General features: G+C 40.1%; 1 protein-coding gene across 23 annotated transcripts in view; it reads left to right on the top strand.

Moving 5' to 3' along the window:
- Positions 1-19,126, top strand: part of SLMAP (sarcolemma associated protein) — a gene marked incomplete at both ends in the record, with an annotated part of 160,510 nt that overhangs the window by 48,013 nt on the left and 93,371 nt on the right. For 20 of the 23 annotated variants that reach the window (XM_080715176.1, XM_080715171.1, XM_080715173.1 and 17 more), the window contains one exon: positions 14,570-14,717. In XM_080715176.1, the coding sequence (XP_080571302.1) occupies positions 14,570-14,717 (148 nt within the window). Of the gene's footprint in view, positions 1-14,569; positions 14,724-19,126 lie in introns of all 23 variants that reach the window. The other 3 variants (XM_080715189.1, XM_080715180.1, XM_080715169.1) reach the window with 1 other exon arrangement.

Genomic DNA, 19,126 nt, shown 5'->3' with positions numbered 1-19,126 from the left:
CACTAAGTAGCTGAGGCCGTCTGCGAACCGCCATCCTCCGGTCTCAGCCTCCCGAATGCTGGGATTACAAGCGTGCGCCACCACGCCCGGCTGAACATTTACTTATTTACTGGGAATTGAACCTCTAAACCACCACAGCCAGCTCCCTATTGCTAGTTTGAGAGGAGCTTTGGTAAGTTACTTAGCTTCTTTTAGCCCTAATTTCTTTATCTGTAGTATCTGAATAAATATAACAGTTGCCTAATAAGATTGTTATAATGGGTAAATGAGGAAAAATGCATGAAAAGTAGTTCATCCAAACTTATGGTAAGCACTCAAAAACTGATAATGGCTGGGCGTGGTGGCGCACACTTGTAATCCCTGCATTTGGGAGGCTGAGACAGGAGGATTGTGGTTCGCAGTCTCAGCTACTTAATGAGGCCCTTTGCAACTCAGTGAGACCCTGTTTCAAAATAAAGAATAAAAAATAGGGCTGGGGGTGTAGCTCGGAGGTAGAATGCCCCTGGGTTCCATCCTCAGTACCGCAAACAAAACAAAACAAAAATCTGATAGTGATTTTTATAAATTATGTGATATCATTAAGTCAGTATTTGAATAATTAATTCTTGTTTGAGCTTGCTTTCTTTAGTTAAAAATTTTATATAGAGCCAGGCTTGGTGGCACATGCTTGTAATCAGTGTGTGTGTGTTTATCAGGAATTGAATCCAGGGGCGTTCTATCTCTGAGGGGCTATACCATCAGCCCTATTTTAGTGTTTTTGTTTTTTGAGAGGTCTTTTTTGGAACTGGGCGTCAAAACCAGGATGCTGCACTTGCAGCGCAAGCACTTTGCCACTGAGCTACCTCCCAGCTCCTTAGTTTTTATTTTTGAAATAGGGTCTCACTAAGTTGTAGAGGGGCTCACTAAGTAGCGAGGCTGGCTTTGAACCTGCGATCTTCCTGTATCAGCCTCCCAAGCACTGAGGTTACAAGTGTGCGCCACCATACCTGGCAAAAAAAAATCAATATTTTTAAAAGAAAACTTTATAACTTCTCCAACTTTGGCTGTAGAAGTTTCCTAGGGAAAAATGTTTAGAGTCTCTACTTAAGCAATAAATGGAAGAAGAATTTGGATGTAATATCTTCTATTTTGAAATTTTAGTTCAAAAATCTAAGAGAGCCGGTGAGCCTTTCCTAGGAGCACTGCTTGTCCTGAGGCATGTTGAGAGTAGACTGTGCTTGAACATCTGCACCTCACGGCAGCAGAAAATTGGAGCCTCGTGTTACGCCGCTGTACTCAACCCCGGAGGGGACTCATTTTCTGTAGTCCAAATAGTCATACCCCAGCCTGGTGTGGTGGCGCACGCTTGTAATCCCCGTGCTTGGGAGGCTGAGACAGGAGGATCACACAGGTTTGAAGCCAGCCTCAGCTACTTAGTGAGGCTCTCAGCAACTTAGTGAGACCCTGTCTCCAAATAAAAAAATATAAAATGGGTCTGGGAGTATAGCCCGTAGGTAGAAAGCCTCTGGGTTCCACCTCCAGTACCACAAAAAAAAGTCATACCCCATATCAGTCAAAATGATAATGCTTTACAAATTTCATGATTAGTATTTCTATTTGTTCACTTATAGCCCTCAGAAACGTTGCCTCCCTCCCCTCTTTCTTCACTCTCTCTCCTTCTTGTTCTTGGTATTGAGCTCAGAGATACTCTAGCACTGATGTACACCCCCCAGCCTTTTTTTTCTTTATTTGTTTTTTAATTTTGCGACAGGATTTTGCTCAGTTACGTAGGCTGGCCTTGAACTTGTGATCATCCTGCCTCAGCCTCCCACATAGTTGGGGTTACAGGCATATGCCACCATGCCTGGCCCTTTTCTATTTCAAAGGAGACTTACTATAATTTTTAAAGAAATCTTCTGTGAATGTTTAAATTGACAAAGCCTTGAGAGATGAATGTCTTAGGAATTAAGTATCACTAATTAACGGAGACAGATAGACAGATAGATAGATGGTGGCATATACCTGTAATCCCAGTACTTGGGAGGCAGAAACAGGAGGATTGCAGATTTAAGGCCAGCCTCAGCAATTTAGCGAGACCCTGTTTCAAAGTAAAAAATCAAAAGGGCTGGATGTGTAGCTCACAGGTAAAATGCCCTTGGTTTCAATCCCAGCAACCAAAAAAAAAAACAAAAACAAAAAACAAACGACAACAGCAAAAATGGAGACACATGAGTTAAGACCAAGATGTTTTTGTTTTGTCGGGTGTTTTGTTTGTTTTTGTTTTGGTACTGGGCATTGAACCCAAAGATGGTCTACCTCTTAGTTAGACCCCCAGACCTATTTTAGTTTTTATTTTGAAAGAGGATATCAGTTAAGTTGCTAAGGATCTTGCTAAATTGCTGAGGCTGTCCTCCAAACTGCCACTAGCTGAGGCTGTCCTCGAACCTGTGGTCCTCCTGTCTCAGCCTCCCAAGTACTGGGATTACAAGCATGTACTACCATGACTGGTTTTGTTCCTTATATATCCTAGATTTTAGTTCTTTAATAGATGAGTAGCTGGGAAAGATTTTCTCCCAGTTTGTAGGCTCTTTCCTCATACTTTTGATCGTGCCCTTTGTGGCGCAGAAGCTTTTGAATTTGTTGTCATTCATTGATTTATTTCCTGAGCTCTCTGGGTCTTGATGAGGAAGTCTCTACCAGTGCCTGTGTTTTGGAGGGTTGGTCCTATGTTTTCTTGTAGTAATTGCAAAGTTTCTGGTTTAATTTCTGTGTGTGTGTGTGTGTGTGTGTGTGTGTGTGTGTGTGTGTGTCTGTCTGTTGTCTAGAAATTGAACCCAGGGGCATTCTACCTCAAAGCCATACACCCAGCCTTATTTTATTCCCTTTTGTGTATGTGTGTATGCGGTACTGGGGATGGAACCCCGGGGGCATTCTACCTCTGAGCTACACCCACAGCCTTATTTTTTTTTTTTATTGTTTAATTTGAAACAGGGTCTCACTGAGTTGCAAAGGGCCTCACTAAGTAGCTGAGGCTGTCTACAAACCACAATCCTTCTGTCTCAGCCTCCCAAATGCTGGGATTACAAGCAAGTGCCACCATGCCTGGCTTATTCCCTTTATTTTATTTATTTATATTTTTGGCGGTACTGGTGGCGGAACCCAGGGACTTTTCTACTTCAGTCTATACTCCCAGACCTATTTTATATTTTTATTTGGAATCAGGGTCTAAGTTGCTGAGAGCCTCACTAAGTAGCTGAGGCTGGCTTCGAACCTGTGTGATCCTCCTGTCTCAGCCTCCCAAGCGCGGGATTACAAGCATGTGCCACCACGCCCAGCTTGTTCCTTATTGTGAAAGAGGGTCTCACTAAGTTTCAGAGGGCCTCACAAGTTGCTGAGGCTGGCCACAAACCTGTGATCCTCCTGTCTCAGCTTCCCAAGTACTGGGATTACAAGTGTGCACCACCATGCATGGCTAATTTCTAGGTCTTTGATCTATCTTGAGTTGACTTTCATACAGAGTGAAAGGGTCTCACTAAATTACAGAGGGCCTCACTAAGTTGCTGAGGCTGGCCATGAAGCTGTGATCCTCCTGTCTCAGCCTCCCAAGTACTGGGATTACAAGTGTGCACTATCCTGCCTGACTTGGCAAGATTTATTCTAGTTTCACTTAGTATACCTGTGAGATTTCATTTTGGTGGAAATATTTCACCAATTTTCAAAATACTTTCCTATAGCCTGTGAATAAAATTTATTTTTCCCCCTTTTGGTGGCACAATTAAAAAATTTCAGCCTCTGAAATGGGCAGTACTTAGCTAGGCAGGAAGCCAGAAAAGTTACATAAATCAAGAAATTAATACTGAGCATACATATAAAGACTACACATGAGCAGTCTAAGAAACATCTAAGTTGTTGGTGGCAAAAGTGAACGAGTCATGGGTCTCCCTATTTCTAGTAACTCCCACTGCAGTTCATCCTACACACCGCTGCTAGATCATCAGATCTGTTAGGATGATCTCTTCAAACAATATTTTCATCCAATTCTTCAATAGTGTCTTATATCTTAAGAAATCTCAACTTCTTAGCCCAGTACCGTGGCCCTCTCTTTACAGTGTCATTGTGTCTTGTGTTTCTCCACTTGTTCCTTTGGTTTTTGCTATCCTCTAGTGCTGGCTTTCACTATTTTTAATGTACTGTAATGCCTGTTCCTTCTCCTCCTCATCTTTTCATTCCAGTTACCACCCTCACTCAGAAGTGCCTTCTTAGCAACTGATTCTGCCTAGCCATTTCTCATCAACCTCCCAGGATGTTGATTTGTAGGTTCTTAATCTATTCTTGGTTTGGGGTTGCTGGGTATATTCTGCCTATATTGTGTGGGTGTGCAGTCTCTCCAGGATGGGTTTCAAGTAAATGTTAAAGGCAAAAGGATTTGACCTAATGGCGGAGTTACTGTACCTATTCTGGTTGCTTTAGAAAAACTTCCTGAGTGAAGTGGGATTTTATAAGAAATTGGAATCAAAGACCAGATTTCCATAGGGTAGTGGTTATCACAAAGACCAGAGTATTTAGTCTAAGTAGGGAAGGTAGGCAGTGTAGACATTTAATAGAAATAATAGTGTCAAGTCTTCAATAGCTATGAGATCATAGAAGTCTGTTTTAATATGCCAGAGTTTTAGTTTCTGTCTGTCTGTCTTTTCTTTTCTTTCTTATTTTTCTTTTTCAGTACTGGGAATTGGACCCAAGGGGCATTCTAACTATTATTTTAATCTTTATTTTGAAACAAATTAAGTAGCTGAGGTTGGCTGCGAACCTGTGATCCTCCTGCCTCAGCTTTCCAAGTACTGGGATTATAAGCCACCACACCGACCAGAGCCTGTTTCTTAATCTATGAAAGATGGTGGTAATATCTATGTGATAGAGACATTGTGAAGTCAGAAATAATGCATGCCGAGTACCTGCACATAGCCAGAAGCCAGGGAATGGTAGCTATTATAATAGATTAGGAGCTGGGCAGAGCGGCACATGCTTGTAATCTCAGTACTTGGGAGGCTGAGATAAGAGGATCGCAGGTTCAGAACCAACCTTAGTAACTTAGCCTAGCTTTCTGCAACCTGGTGAGACCCTGTTTCCAAGTAAGAAATAAGATCGGGCTGGGAATGTAGCTTGGAGGTAGAATGCCTCTGGGTTCAATCTCACATACTTTGTGTGTGTGTGTGTGCATGTGCATATATATACATATATATGTATGTGTGTATATATATGTGTGTGTGATATATATATGTGTGTGTATGTATTAGATTAAGAACTTGTTTGGTTTGGCCCAAGTAAAGATTTGTAGGTTGAAGTATGACTAATGGGAGTGGCGTCATGGAAACTGTTGAGGTAGGAAGCTCTAGGAGTTGGCTCCTTCACCAACAGTACTATTGAGCTGGTCTGCCGTAATTGGAGCAGCTGCTTTGGAATTCTGGAGTCTAGTCGAGCCTTGTGGTACCCAGGAGACACTCGAAGAAGAACGAGGCTGGTAAGTTTTGGGGAATCGGTTTTGTGTTTTTCATAGTGGTTGCCATCTCTCACTCCCCAGTTTTGCAGCAGCCACGGGGATAGAAGCCTGTGTTACTGCTGTGATTTGCTAGTCCCCAGGGTAGGCATTAGGGACTTGAGGGGCCATACAGAAGCTGGCCATTGCCGTCTTCCCTCCTACCCTACCTCCTCAGGCTGAAGTTGTTTACTTGGCATCAGACAAGGGGATTTAGAGTGAAGAAATCCCCCTCAGCCCTGTATCTTTTCTTACTGGATTTAGGCATTTAAAGAAATCTGTTATAGGTCACTCCTGGGGGAGGTAAGAGAATAGACTTCAGTGACCACATAATGCAAATTTAGTCCTTGCAAAAAATAATTTAGAAAGATACTAAAAACTGGATGTTGCCCTCTTCATCAAATAACAAACAGCAGCTCCTGGGGAGAGAGGAGCCTAATTTCCAGAGTTATCATTTTGCAATAGTCAAAATGTTCAGTTCTCAACAAGAAATTAAAGGGCATACAAAAGAACAGGAACATATGGCTCATTCACTGGGGTAGGAGGGCAAGAGTGGGAACTCCTTGGGGAAGGCCAGTCAGTGGACTTTGTCTCCCCACCCCATTGCACTTACTACATGAAAACTTTTATCTTTTTTTTTTTTTTTTTTTTTGGCTGTGCTGGGGATGGAGCCCAGGAGGATTCTGTCTCTGAGCTACACCTCCAGCCCTAATTTTTAGTCCTTTTTATATTTGAAACAGGGTCTCATTGAGTTGTGAAGGGCCTCACTAAGTAGTAGCTGAGGCTGTCCGCAAACCGCAATTCTCCCGTCTCTCTCTCCTGAATGCTGGGATTACAAACATGCGCCACCACGCCTGGCAAACTTTATCTTAAATATGCTCAAATAGCTGAAGGAAACCCTGGGTGAAAAATCAGAATAATGCCTGAACTAGTAGTAGAATATCAGTGGACAGAGAGAAATTATAGACAGTATAGCAGCTAGCTGGGCATAGTGGCACAAGTTTGCAGTCCCAATACATGGGAGACTAAGACAGGAGGATCAACAGGTTCGAGGCCAGCCTCAGCTACTTAGTGATGCCCTCTGCAATTTAGTGAGACCCTGTTTCAAAATAAAGAATAAAAAATAGAGGACTGGGGGTATGGCTCAGAGGTAGAATGCCCGAGTCCAATTCTCAGTATCACATACACATAAAAAGTATACAAAGCATGTATTATGGTTATGGTAATCCCAGAAGGAGAGAGAGAAAGGGACAGAAAAAAAGAGTTGAGGAAATAATGATAGAACCGAATCTTAATGGTTTTTAGCTTTATACTTCGGTCCTTCATTTACTTTGAGTTAATTTTTTGTATATAGTGTGAGCTCTGGTCCAGCTTTCTTCTTTTACCTGTGGCTCTCTACTTTCCCAGCAGCATTGTTGAAGAGACTGTCCTTTCTCCATTGAATTGCCGTGACAACTATGTTGAAGTTTACTTGGCTGTAGTTGTGTTTATTTCCAAAGTCTCAGTTCTACTTCATTGGTCTATATGTCTCTCCTTAGGCCAGAACCACCCTGATTTGATTTCTCTAGATCTGTAGTAAATTCTGGATTCAGGAAATATGCAGCCTCCAACTTTGTTATTTTATTTCAAGATAGTTTTGCCTATCAGGTTCTCTCACTTGAGGATCTACCTCCATTTCTGCAAAACAGCTATTGGCATTTTGATAGAGATCATGTTGAGAAGTTGAGCATGGGGACTCATGGCTGCACTGCCAAGATCTCTAGAGGCTGAGGCCAGAATATCACGCATTTGAGCCCAGCCTGGGCAACAGGGTAAAACCCGAGAGAGTTGTTGATTGTATAGGCTACAACTGTTGAGTTTATTAACTCTAATGTTGATCTTATGGGTTCTATGGAAATTTCTATCTACAGTATCATGTCATGTGTTAATAAACATAGCTTCTTCCTTTCCAGTTTGAATGTCTTCTATTGCTTTTTCTTGTCTCTGGCTAGACCTTCAGTACAGTGTTGAATAGCAGTAGTAAACTGGACATTCTTGTCTAGTTCTTGATCTTGGGGGAAAGCTTTTATTCTTTACCATTGCATATTAGGTTAGCTGTGGGTTTTTCATAAATGTTCTTTCTCATGTTGAGCAAGTTCCTTGTAATCCTAAATTTCTGAGTGCCTTATCATAAAAGGGTGTTACATTCTGTCAAATGTCATTCTGCATAAGTTGAGATGATTTGTGTGGGTTTTCTCCCTTTCTACTAATGTGATGTATTACATTAGTTGCTTTTCTTAAACTGAAACACCTAGGGTAAATGCCACTCTTCGGCAAATTCCAGCCATTTTTCCAGCTTGGGTGAGTTCTGAGTTAGGCAAAATAAGGTCTGAGGATCTAGCTCCATAATAGAGTGCCTGCCTGTCACTCATGTTAGGGCACTAGGTTTGAGGCAACTCTGGGGAAAAAATAGTTACTGAGTCAGGCAAAACAAAGATAAGAACCTTGTTTGGCCATTCAAGTCACCTCCAGAGAGGTGAAAAGAGACAGTGATTTGTGATTACCGTCTGCTCTGCTCCTTCTGGAACCAGGAACCCAGGTCCACACTAGGAATGCATGCTGCTGTCTTCAAGGCCTCTTTTGTGCTGGAAAGGGGGATGGGACAAGGGTAAGTGATGTCACAAAGCTTTTCTACCAGTTCAAGTTGTCTTTATCGTGTTTTCAGTGTTTACTTATTTGCTGTAAGCTTTTGATGTTTTCTAGAGTTCTAATGAAGTTGCTTCTGATGATTTTCTTGATATTCAGTGTTTCTGTGTGGTTGCAGAAGAGAACTGCCTAGATCATTTTGTTGATGTCTCTTTATTTCTTTTTATTTAAAAAATGTCTTCCTCTTTTTATTTTTCTCAGGGCAGTATTTGTTAGAGTTGGTCACTCTTGTTTTCCTTCTGGCTTTACTTCATTATTTATAAAATATTCTTTTTCTCTTATTTCTATTTTTTTTAGTCTCACCTTTTCTAAAGTTTTATGATTGTGATTAATTAATATTTCTTCTGTTTTCAGTTATTTTCCTAATTTCTTTAAACTTGTTTTGAAGTGGTTTACAATTTTGAGTTGTTTCCAAGGTCTGTCTTCATTACCTGTAAAATGTCATTCTGCCCCTTTTTCTTTCTTTTTTTAAAATAACTGTTATAGGATGTGACCGTGATACTTTCTTCTTGCTCACTTTTATATGAAATTAATTTTCCTCTATTTTATAAAGGGGGTTATGGTTCGGAATAACTTCTAATTCAGAGCTCCCTCTTCTGTTGTTTTTGTAAAATATTCAAAGTATTGTTGCCCCTTTCCTCTTAGCCACTTTCATCTGGACTATTTTGTTCCTGCTCTGCTCAATTTTAGTTCCACTCTTAACATTGGTTGGTAGGCAGCTTTTAAGATTTTACCTAGGGACCGGGGATGTGACTGAGTATCGTGCCTGGCCCAGCATCGTGAAGACCTTGGGCTCACCTCATGCACCAGGGGGGGAAATTATATAACTCAAACTTATAATTTTTCACACTTCACCTTAAACTAACTTCTTATTAGATTGAGCTAGTCCTTTTTGTTTTTAGCTTCTCTTCTCATATTGTCCTCTATATTCTCTATATTATCCAGTGGTTTTTTTTTTTTTTTTGGTCAGGCTGGGGATGGAACCAAGAGGCATTCGACCTCTGAGCTACACCCCCTGCCCTATTTTTTATTCTTTATTTTGAAACAGGGTCTCTCTAAGTTGCGGAGGCCTCACTAAGTACCCGAGGCTGTCCGTGAACCGCAATCCTCCTGTCTCAGGCTCCCAAATGCTGGGATTACAAGCGTGCGCCACCACGCCCGGCTTCCAGTGAATATTTTAGTGCGTGTTTTGGTGTTCTCAGGTCTCAGATGCCACCATTGCTTCTGCACACGTCCTCCTGCATAAATACTGATTCTGCGCGGCTCTGTAGCTATTGGTAGTTTCCCCTGCTCGCTTATATTTTGGCGTTTGTGTGGACACTGTATTACCTACTTGTATTGTAAATGTTGTCCATGGGATTTTGGTTTCATCTCAGACTAATTCTGTTTGATTTTAGGGGGTAATTAAGGTAGATTAGAGATCTGTGTTGCATTCTGCCATCTACATAGAATTTGTTCCACATAATAGAATTCATGTTTAAAAACTCCCCTATATGGACTGCGTTCTCAGTGACCTATGGCATGTCCACTATGTTTTGTACATGTTCTGAAGCTTTAGTTCACCTGTTGGTGTTTGGATATTGCAATGCCTGTCAATCCAGAAAGAAGTTGTATATCATTATAGTGAAAATGAAAGTATTTATACATTGTAGCAAAGTTCAAAGTAATGCAAAATGCATGTGTTTATGAAGTGACCTAATGTACAGCAGGAACTTTTTAGAGCCAGAGAACAAATTATGCAACCTGTGTAATGCTATTCCTGTGTCATTAATCAGCAAAAGACAAAGGAAAACAACTGGGTCAGAGGGAAATCTTTCTGTTAAGGACCTCCACCAATGCCTGATTTGGGGGAGCTTAAAGTTTACTTAGGGGAAAGCTAGGAGTTGAACAAAGAATTATAGCCTGAAAACAATGAAAGTACTGTTGAGCTCTGGCTGCAAGCCACAGAGGGTTTTTATGTTCCTTACACACCTGCTCAACATCAAAGGAAATGGTGGCTAGTGCAAACACTACAGTTGTTAGGACATTCCTTGAGCTACTGGAAAAGTAAGATAGTTAAGGCTTCAACAGATCCTTTTTTCTTTCTTTCTTTTTTCCTTTTTTAGCTTGATCAAAACCAAATTTTCAAGGGGGGATGAAGAAAGTCTAATAGAACACTTATTTGCCCAAAGGAGAAGATACTGTTTTGACAGTGATAAAGTACTAATTGAAATTCCTAGAAGTTCCTAGAAATACATCCAGGGACTGTAAGCATAGTGCCTTGCAAACCGTCGATAGCTTAGTACCTTTAGGAACCACACGGACAGCAAGTAGAACCGACCTCTATACAGTTTGAATTTTATAACATTGTTTTATAGAAGGGACACAACCAAAGCCAAGTATGGTGGGCGGTGCATGCCTCTAATCCTAGTACTTGGGAGGCTGAGACAGGAGGATCACAGGTTCAAGACTAGTCTCAGCAACGTAATGAAACTCTCAGCAACCTAGAGAGACCCTGTTTCAAACCAAAAATGTTTAAAAGGGATGGGGGTGTACTTCAGGAAGAATACCCTGGGTTCAGTGCTCATTACCACTCCTACCCCCACCACACTCAAGGTATAAAACTATTATTTTTTAGTATCAGCCTTTCAGAACAGCTAAAGGCAGGTATTTCTACAGGGAACTAAATGTAATCTACACACAAGTGCAGAGAGTCAAGATCATTAGTGAAGGTTAGTGTGACTGAGAGGGATAAGGAAAGAAAAGAGTGGGAGTCATGAACAGAGGAACCAGGAGCTAGTCCTGTAGGACTCTTTAGGCTTTAGTGGTTAGGACTGTGGATTGATTTTTTGTGTGTGGTACTGGGGTTCCTGGAAGCCCTTCTACCTCCGGGCTATACTCCCAGACCTATTTTTTTATTTTTATTTGGAAACAGGGTCTCTTAAGCCAGCGAGGCTGGCTCGAACCTGCGCGATCCTCCTGTCTCCGCCTCCCAAGCATGAGGATTACAAGCGTGCGCCACCACGCCCGGACTGTGTGTGTGTGTGTGTGTGTGTGTATGTGGTGGTACTGGGCTTCCTGGAAGCCCTTCTACCTCCGGGCTACACTCCCAGACCTATTTTATACTTTTTTATTTGGAAACAGGGTCTCAAGCCAGCGCGGCTGGCTTCAAACCTGGCGATCCTCCTGTCTCCGCCTCCCAAGCGCGGGGATGACAAGCGTGCGCCGCCACGCCCGGCTGGATTGAATTTTAAAGTATTTGAAAAACATCAGGTGACAGCAGGGGAGGAATAAGCAACTAGTGAAAATGATATGTTCAAGTTTCAGTGGAGGCCAAAGTACCGTGATGTTCTTTGGACAGTAATATAGATACGTCAGAATGAAAAAACCTGAGTCCATAATGATTTATATTTTTTAATTCGAAAATTGGTTTCATTTTAAGAGTTATGTAGGAGCTAAACAAATGAGGTGTTGATATATTTACATATACACATTTTTATTGTTATCTTTTTGTGGTACTATTGAACAAGGGGCATTCTACCTCCGAGCTACACTCTCAGCTCTTTTTATTTTTTGGTTTTGAAACAGGGTCTCACTAGGCTGCTGAGAGTCACTACTTGCTGAGGCTGTCCTCAAACCTGTGGTCCTCCTATCTCAGCCTCCCAAGTACTGGGGTTAGAAGCATGCACCACAGTGCCTGGCTGCTTTTCTTTTCTTTTTTCTTTTCTATTCTTTTCTTGCAGAACTGGGTATTGAACCCAGGGGCATTCTAACCTCTGAGCTACATCCCTAGCCTATTTTTTAGTCTTGATTTTGAAATAGGGTATAACTTGTGGAGGGCCTCACTAATAACTGAGGCTATCTGAGGACCATGATCCTCTGGTCTCAGGCTCCCAAGTACTGAGATTACAAGCGTGCGCCACCACGGTCAGTCTTATTATTTGTTTTTTTAACAGAGTTTTGCTAAGCAGTACTGATCCTTATTTCATATATTCTATTTCTATTCAATTTCTTTTATTTTTAAGTTAGTTGCAATCCACTGAAATGACTTAACCTACTAGTGGATCATTATTCAAGGCCTGAAAACTACTATAAATCTTGTATAATCCCCTTATTTGACTTGCTCAGGCACACATTGCTGAAAATAACTAACCCAGAATCTAGTTATTGCTACATTTTCCAAGAATATATTTGTTTAAAAACAAGACAAAAATAGTGCTTTTATGTAGTTAATTCTACTGCACAACCATTTTGAGGTTAAATATTTTTATTTAACAGAATTGCCTGTGCTTATCTTGCTGGTGTGAAATGTTAAGGCCTGAGCTGAGCGTGGTGGTGCACACTTGTAATCCCAACATTTGGGAGGCTGAGACGGGAGGATAGCAGTTCATGAACAGCCTCAGCCACTTAGTGAGGCCCTTTGCAACTTAATGAGACCCTGTTTCAAAAATAAAGAATAAGCTGGGTGTGGTGGCGCACACTTGTAATCCCAGTGCTTGGGAGGCTGAGACAGGAGGATCGCACAGGTTCAAAGCCAGCCTCAGCTACTTAGTGAGACCCTGTTTCCAAATAAAGTATAAAAAATAGGTCTGGGAGTATAGCCTGGAGGTAGAAAAGCCCCTGGGTTCCACCTCTAGTACCACAAAAAATAAATGAATAAATAAAGAATAAAAACTCAGGCTAGGAGAGTAGCTCGGAGGTAGAATGCCCTTGGGTTCCATTCCCAGCACCCCCCCTCCCAAAGTGTTAAGGCCTAAAAATGGACTAGTAATATATCAACACGATTTTCTTTACTTAATGGTCTGCAATTAAGTATATAAAGTACTAGACAAAGTAACTGTTGGTCTGTTTTGAATTGTGAATAGGGAATAAGTCATTTATAGATGGCCATCGGGCCATATAAATTGCCACCCAAAAATTAATTAAATGAAATGTTATTTTCACATTTTCTGCAAATCACTTAGACTTCATTATGTTTCATTTTGAAGAGTGCTTGTGGGAAGCGTGAAAGATAAAATGAAACATGAAGATCAATGTTAAGTAATGGCAGGAATGGTCCTTTTAATTATATTATTTGAACCCTTGATTATTGTGTTTCCTAACTGTAACGTTTGGAAAGATATTTAACATCTGTAAGTCTCACTTTGCTTATTTATAAGTAATAATATCATGTTATAGTTTTAATGTTAAGGCTAAATAAGGACCTGATGGCATACAGTATATTTTATTATATATTAGGGTCTTTTTTTTTCCCCCATTCTTCCTTTAGAAGCAAATTCAGTGAAAATGATGTTGCTACATTAAGTAGGGTCAAAAAATACAAAAAGAGAGGTGGCACGCTTTTTTTTTTTTAAGTCAGTAGTGTGTGATCCTAAATGTTTCTAGTATCCCTTAACCTTGATAGGGGATACATAGATTGGCTTCTTGCACCTACCTTTTAAAGTGTACAGTTCAGTGAGTTCTAGTATATTTAAAGAACTATACAACCATTGCCACTAATTTTAGAAAACTTTCATCACCCCAAAGAGAAATCTTTTGCCCCATTCCCCTGCCAACATAGTCCCCTGCAACTGCTAATGTATCTTTTGTCCTTATGGGTATGCATATTCTGAATGTTTCATTTAAAAATAATATACGGAGCTGGGCATGGTGGCGCACGCTTTGTAATCCCCGCGCTTGGGAGGCGGAGACAGGAGGATCGCGCAGGTTCGAAGCCAGCCGCTTACTCTGGCTTAAGAGACCCTGTTTCCAAATAAAAATATAAAAATAGGTCTTGGTGTGTAGCCCAGAGGTAGAAGGGCTTCCAGGAACCCCAGTACCACTACCACCAAAAAAAGAAAATAATAATAATAATAATAATAATAATAATAATAATATATGGTCTTTTGTCACTGGCTTTTAAAAAAAATTCTGTAATGTTTTAAGGTCCATCTGTGCCACAGTATATATCAATACCTCAGTCCTTTATATTGCCAAATAGTAATGGATATAAACCACATTTATTCACTTTTCAGTTGGTGAATATTTGGGTCATTTCTATGCTGCTATGAACATCTGTGTACAAATTTTTGTGAGGGCATATATTTTGAGTCCTCTTGGATAAATACTTAGGAGTGGAATTGTTGGGTCATATGCAAACTTTATGTTTTAACATCTTGAGGATCTAACAAACTGGTTTCCAAAGAAGTTGCACTGTTCTGACTAGTTGGATTTAAATAATCAGTTTTAGGGCTTTAATTTCCTAAGTTGAACATTAGATGAAATGAGTTTGAATTAATGCAAGAAAATCCAACTAAAAGTAGTTTGCAAAGTTGGGAGCACTTTTGTTCTTTTTAAGACAGATTTGGAATGACTACTGTTCATCTTTGGCTTTTCTTTTTTTCTTTCTTTCAGTTTTATCTCCAAGACACTAAAAGTAGTAATGGTACCTTTATAAATAGTCAGAGACTGAGTCGAGGCTCTGAAGAAAGTCCACCATGTGAAATCCTATCTGGTGACATTATCCAGTTTGGGGTCGATGTGACGGAGAATACACGGAAAGGTACGGGCATGGATCCGTTCTTCCTCTTATTTTCTTGAGATTATTTATTTTGACACTTAATGTTATAAAACATGACATTCTCTTTACCTGCTTGTAAAAGCTATCTAAATACAGCATCATATCTGTGCACTGATTTAATTTTGCTTTATCTCTATAGGCTGTGTATGCATTGTTAGCCCAAACAAAATCAGTTCTATTACCAAGAAAGGATAGGCTGTGAGGGTTGGCAGCTGATAGTGTCTATTGCAACCGTGAAATAAAATTTCACATCTCAAAATTTTTGAAATTGGAACTTCTCTAGCTAATTGAAGATAGATTGATCCTTATTTTTATAATTTGGATGCTTCCTGACACTACCTAGGTCAGCATCTACTTTATGATGATGCAGCCGTGTCACGAAATTAAATGGATAGAGATGAAAGCTGCAGGTTTCCAATGTCGTAGTTTAATGTGGACATTGGAACAGTTTGTCAGGCTTCTCCTTTTGATTGTCCTCTGATCTGCAGATACACTAAGTCACGAGGCTCTGATATTTTGCACAATAGATGTAGGTGTGATAGTGATAGTGGTGATATGCTGATGTGTGTATGTTTGTGCAATTGTGTAGTATCTACTTTCACTGGTGTTTCAACAGTAATAGTACTTTTACTGACTTTTATTGGCTTCCACAGTAAGTTAAGGGTGTGTGTGTGTGTGTGTGTGTGTGTGTGTGTGTGTGTGTTGAGGAGTGAACCCAGGAACCTTGTAACCCTGAGCTATACCCACAGCTCTTTTTATTTTTTGTTTTGAATGAGGTCTTGCTAAGTTGCTGAGGCTAGTCTCCAACCTGTGATACTTCTGTCTCATTCTCTCAGATACTGAGATTAGAGGAGGCATGTACCACCATGCCTGGATAGAAATTAGGTTTTGATACTTGAATTTGTGTAGGGCCAAAGTCTTAGGAATTTTCATTTATAGTTATAAAACACAAAGGAAAGGTTGAATTTTGATGCAAAATATTGATCTCTCCTTATTAAGAGCACTCAATTTATGTAACTCAATCTTGTAGACCAGGAACAGCAGCTGCACTGGACAGTACTATATTTGCTGTTGCCATAGTACGCTGCTAATACCCAGTCATTCAACAAACAGTAAATTGAGCTCAGTAAATGCAGCCCTAGTTGTAGCTCACAGAGATGAAAATTTGATTATACTGCCTTTTTTTTTTTTTTTTTTTACAAGGATTGTCTGTCATCTTGGCTTGCATTCCTCCCCCCCAATTTTTAGGTACTAATTGATAAATGAATAAAGAATAAAGTACTCAAATATATTTAGGAAATACTTATTCTGAGATAAGCAGAGCCTTTAATATGTTAGCATATATGCAGATTTCTAGAGTGGTAGCCTTTATAGAATGTAACTCTTTCCAAATTCTTTCCTACTTTTCTTCTTCATCTATATTTGAGGAACATTTGTTCAGAAAATGCCGTAGAACGCCGGACATGATGGCACGCGCTTGTAATCCCAGAATTTGGGAGGGTGAGTGGGGAAGATCGAAATTTGCAGACAGCCTCAGCTACTTAGTGAGGCCCTTTGCAACTCAGTGAGACCCTGTTTCAAACTAAAGAATAAAAAATAGGGCTGGAGCCAGGGGTGGTGGTGCACGCTTGTAATCCCAGCATTCCGGAGGCTGAGACAGGAGGATCACGGTTCATGGGCAGCCTCAGCTTCTTAATGAGGATCTCCACAACATAGTGAGACCCTGTTTCAAAATAAAGAATAAAAAATAGGGCAGGGGTTGTAGCTTGGAGGTTGAATGCCATTGGGTTCCATCCCCAGACCCGCAAAAAAGAAAAAAATAATAATAAATAATAAATAAATAAATAAAAATATGGCTCTGGGAGTGTAGCTTGAAGTTAGAATGCCTCTGGGTTCCATCCCCAGTACTGAGGGGGGAAAAATGCAGTAGAAGCCAGGCATGGTGACACATGTCTGTAATCCCAGCTCTTGGCTGAGACAGGAGCATCTCAAGTTTAGAACAGCTGAAGCAATTTACTGAGACCCTGTTTCAAAATAAAATAAAAAGGGTTGGAGGTATATCTTGGAGGTAGAATGCCCCTGGGTGTAATCCCCAGTACCAAAAACAAGAAAAAAGAAAAAATAAAGCATATCATCAACGCCAAAATCTGATAAAAATATAACATACAAGCCGGGCGTGGTGGCGCACGCTTGTAATCCCCGCACTTGGGAGGCGGAGACAGGAGGATTGCGCTGGTTCGGAGCCAGCCGCGCTGGCTTAAGAGACCCCGTTTCCAAATAAAAATATAAAATAGGTCTGGGAGTGTAGCCCAGAGGTAGAAGGGCTTCCAGGAACCCCAGTACCACCCCCCCACACTATATATATATATATATATATATATATATATATATATATATCACACAAAAAGAAAACTTTACAAGTAATTTTGGTAAGATAATAGATGAAAATTCTAATTAAGAACTAGTAAATTAAATTCAGAAATAAAACTAGAATAAACAGCAAAGTAGAATTTATTCCAAGAATACAAAATTCATTTACTCTTAGGAAATCTATGAACACAATTCATGAACTAAAGCTGAAGAGGCATGTAACTGTGTAACCAATAATTGTATAAGTAATCTGTTCATTTTAAAAGGGCTTTGATTAAATTCAGGGATTACATAAAGAAATAGGATGAAAAGAAAAGTAAGCAAAATTAAAATTCTAAGTAAAGTAGAAAATAGAAAAATTAGTATGCTGCTGTGAAAACAAACTCATATATCAAGATAAATCTTAAAGATTAACTTAAGCAAATTGCATATCTTGTATGATATAATCCATTTACAGAGTGAATAAATGCAAAACAATACAATTTAATTAATACATTTATAGTAAGGATATAAAATTATACATGTAAGCTGTGCGTGGAGGTGCATGCCTATGAACCTAGTACTTGGGAGGCTGAGACAGGAGGATTGCAGTTTGAGAACAGCCTCAGCAAGTAGTGAGACTCTCATCAACCTAGTGAGACTGTGTTTCAAAATAAAAATAAAATAGGCCGAGCGTGGTGGCGCACGCTTGTAATCCCAGCATTGAGGAGGTGGAGACTGGAGGATTGCAGTTCACAGACAGCCTCAGCTACTTACTGAGGTCCTTCACAACTCAGTGAGATCCTGTTCCATACATAAAAAGAGGACTAAAAAATAGGGCTGGGGGTGTAGCTTGGAGGAACAATGCCCCTGGGTTCCATCCCCAGTGCCACAAAAATAAATAAACAAATAAATAAATAAATGAATAAATGAGTAGAAATAAAAATTAAATAGGCCTGGGAGTATAGTTTGGAGGAAGGATAACCCTAGGTTGTTCAATCCCTGGTACCACAAAAAAGAAAAGAAAATTATACATGTTAAATGATTAAAAAAACAGGTATTTGGGGACTGAGGCTGTTGCTTAGTTGCAGAGCACTTGCCTAATAGAGCTGAGCTCTGGGTTCAACACCAGCACCTCAAAAAAAGGGGGGGTAGTTTGTGAGGATTTAGGGAATTTTTTTTCCATATCTTTTGTGCACAGTACTAAAAGAAGGATGTATAGTTTAAAAATTGTCTATAATATGACATTTAAAAAATAAATTAGCTGGGGTAGGAGTGGTGGCGAATGCTTGTAATCCCAGTACTTGGGAGGCTGAGAGGAGGATTGCAGGTATGCAGCCAGCCTCAGCTGCTTAGGGAGACCCTTCGCAACGTAGTAAGACCCTGTTTCAAAATAAAGAATAAAAAAACTAGGGCTGGGGACGTGACTCAGAGGTAGACCGCCCCTGGGTTCAGTCCCAGGTACCACACACAAGAGAGGATAAAGTAGAATAATAGGAATTTCATGGGTTTCTGTACGACTGTTGAATAAAGGGTCAGTTATTTTTAATAATTTCGTCTTTAAAAGTTTCGCCAATCCCCATAAATGTGCATATTGTATATATGGATGTGTTCATGTGTGATTAGGTGAGCACAGGGTGGAAGGAAGCATGTAAGAAGGCATGTTAGGTCATGAATGGGAATCATCTAGAAGTGTGGGACAGAGGGAGCCAAATTGAATTAGCTGGGAGGGGGCTGGGGTGTGGCTTTTAATAGAATGCCCCTGTATTCAATCCCTCATACCAAGAAGGGGAGTCCTAATAGAATTATAATTATAAAAATCCTCCAGGATATATAATACTTTCATGCTTATATAAAATAATAAATTTCACAAAAAAGTCAATCACTAAGTCAAACATGAGAAGGAAGGAGGAGGGAGGGAATGAGGTGGGAATTGGAAGGCTAAATGTGTGATGTGTGCATGTATACCTCTACCAGCTCATACTCCATTAAGACGTGTGACTACAATGCACCAATAAAACATTTAAAAAATGCTGGGCATG

Source organism: Muscardinus avellanarius (genome assembly GCF_963383645.1).
Source record: "Muscardinus avellanarius genome assembly, chromosome: 18".
In the NCBI taxonomy this organism is placed as follows: Eukaryota; Metazoa; Chordata; class Mammalia; order Rodentia; family Gliridae; genus Muscardinus; species Muscardinus avellanarius.
Note: the sequence above shows the minus strand (reverse complement) of the source record. Positions and strands in the feature narration are given on the sequence as shown.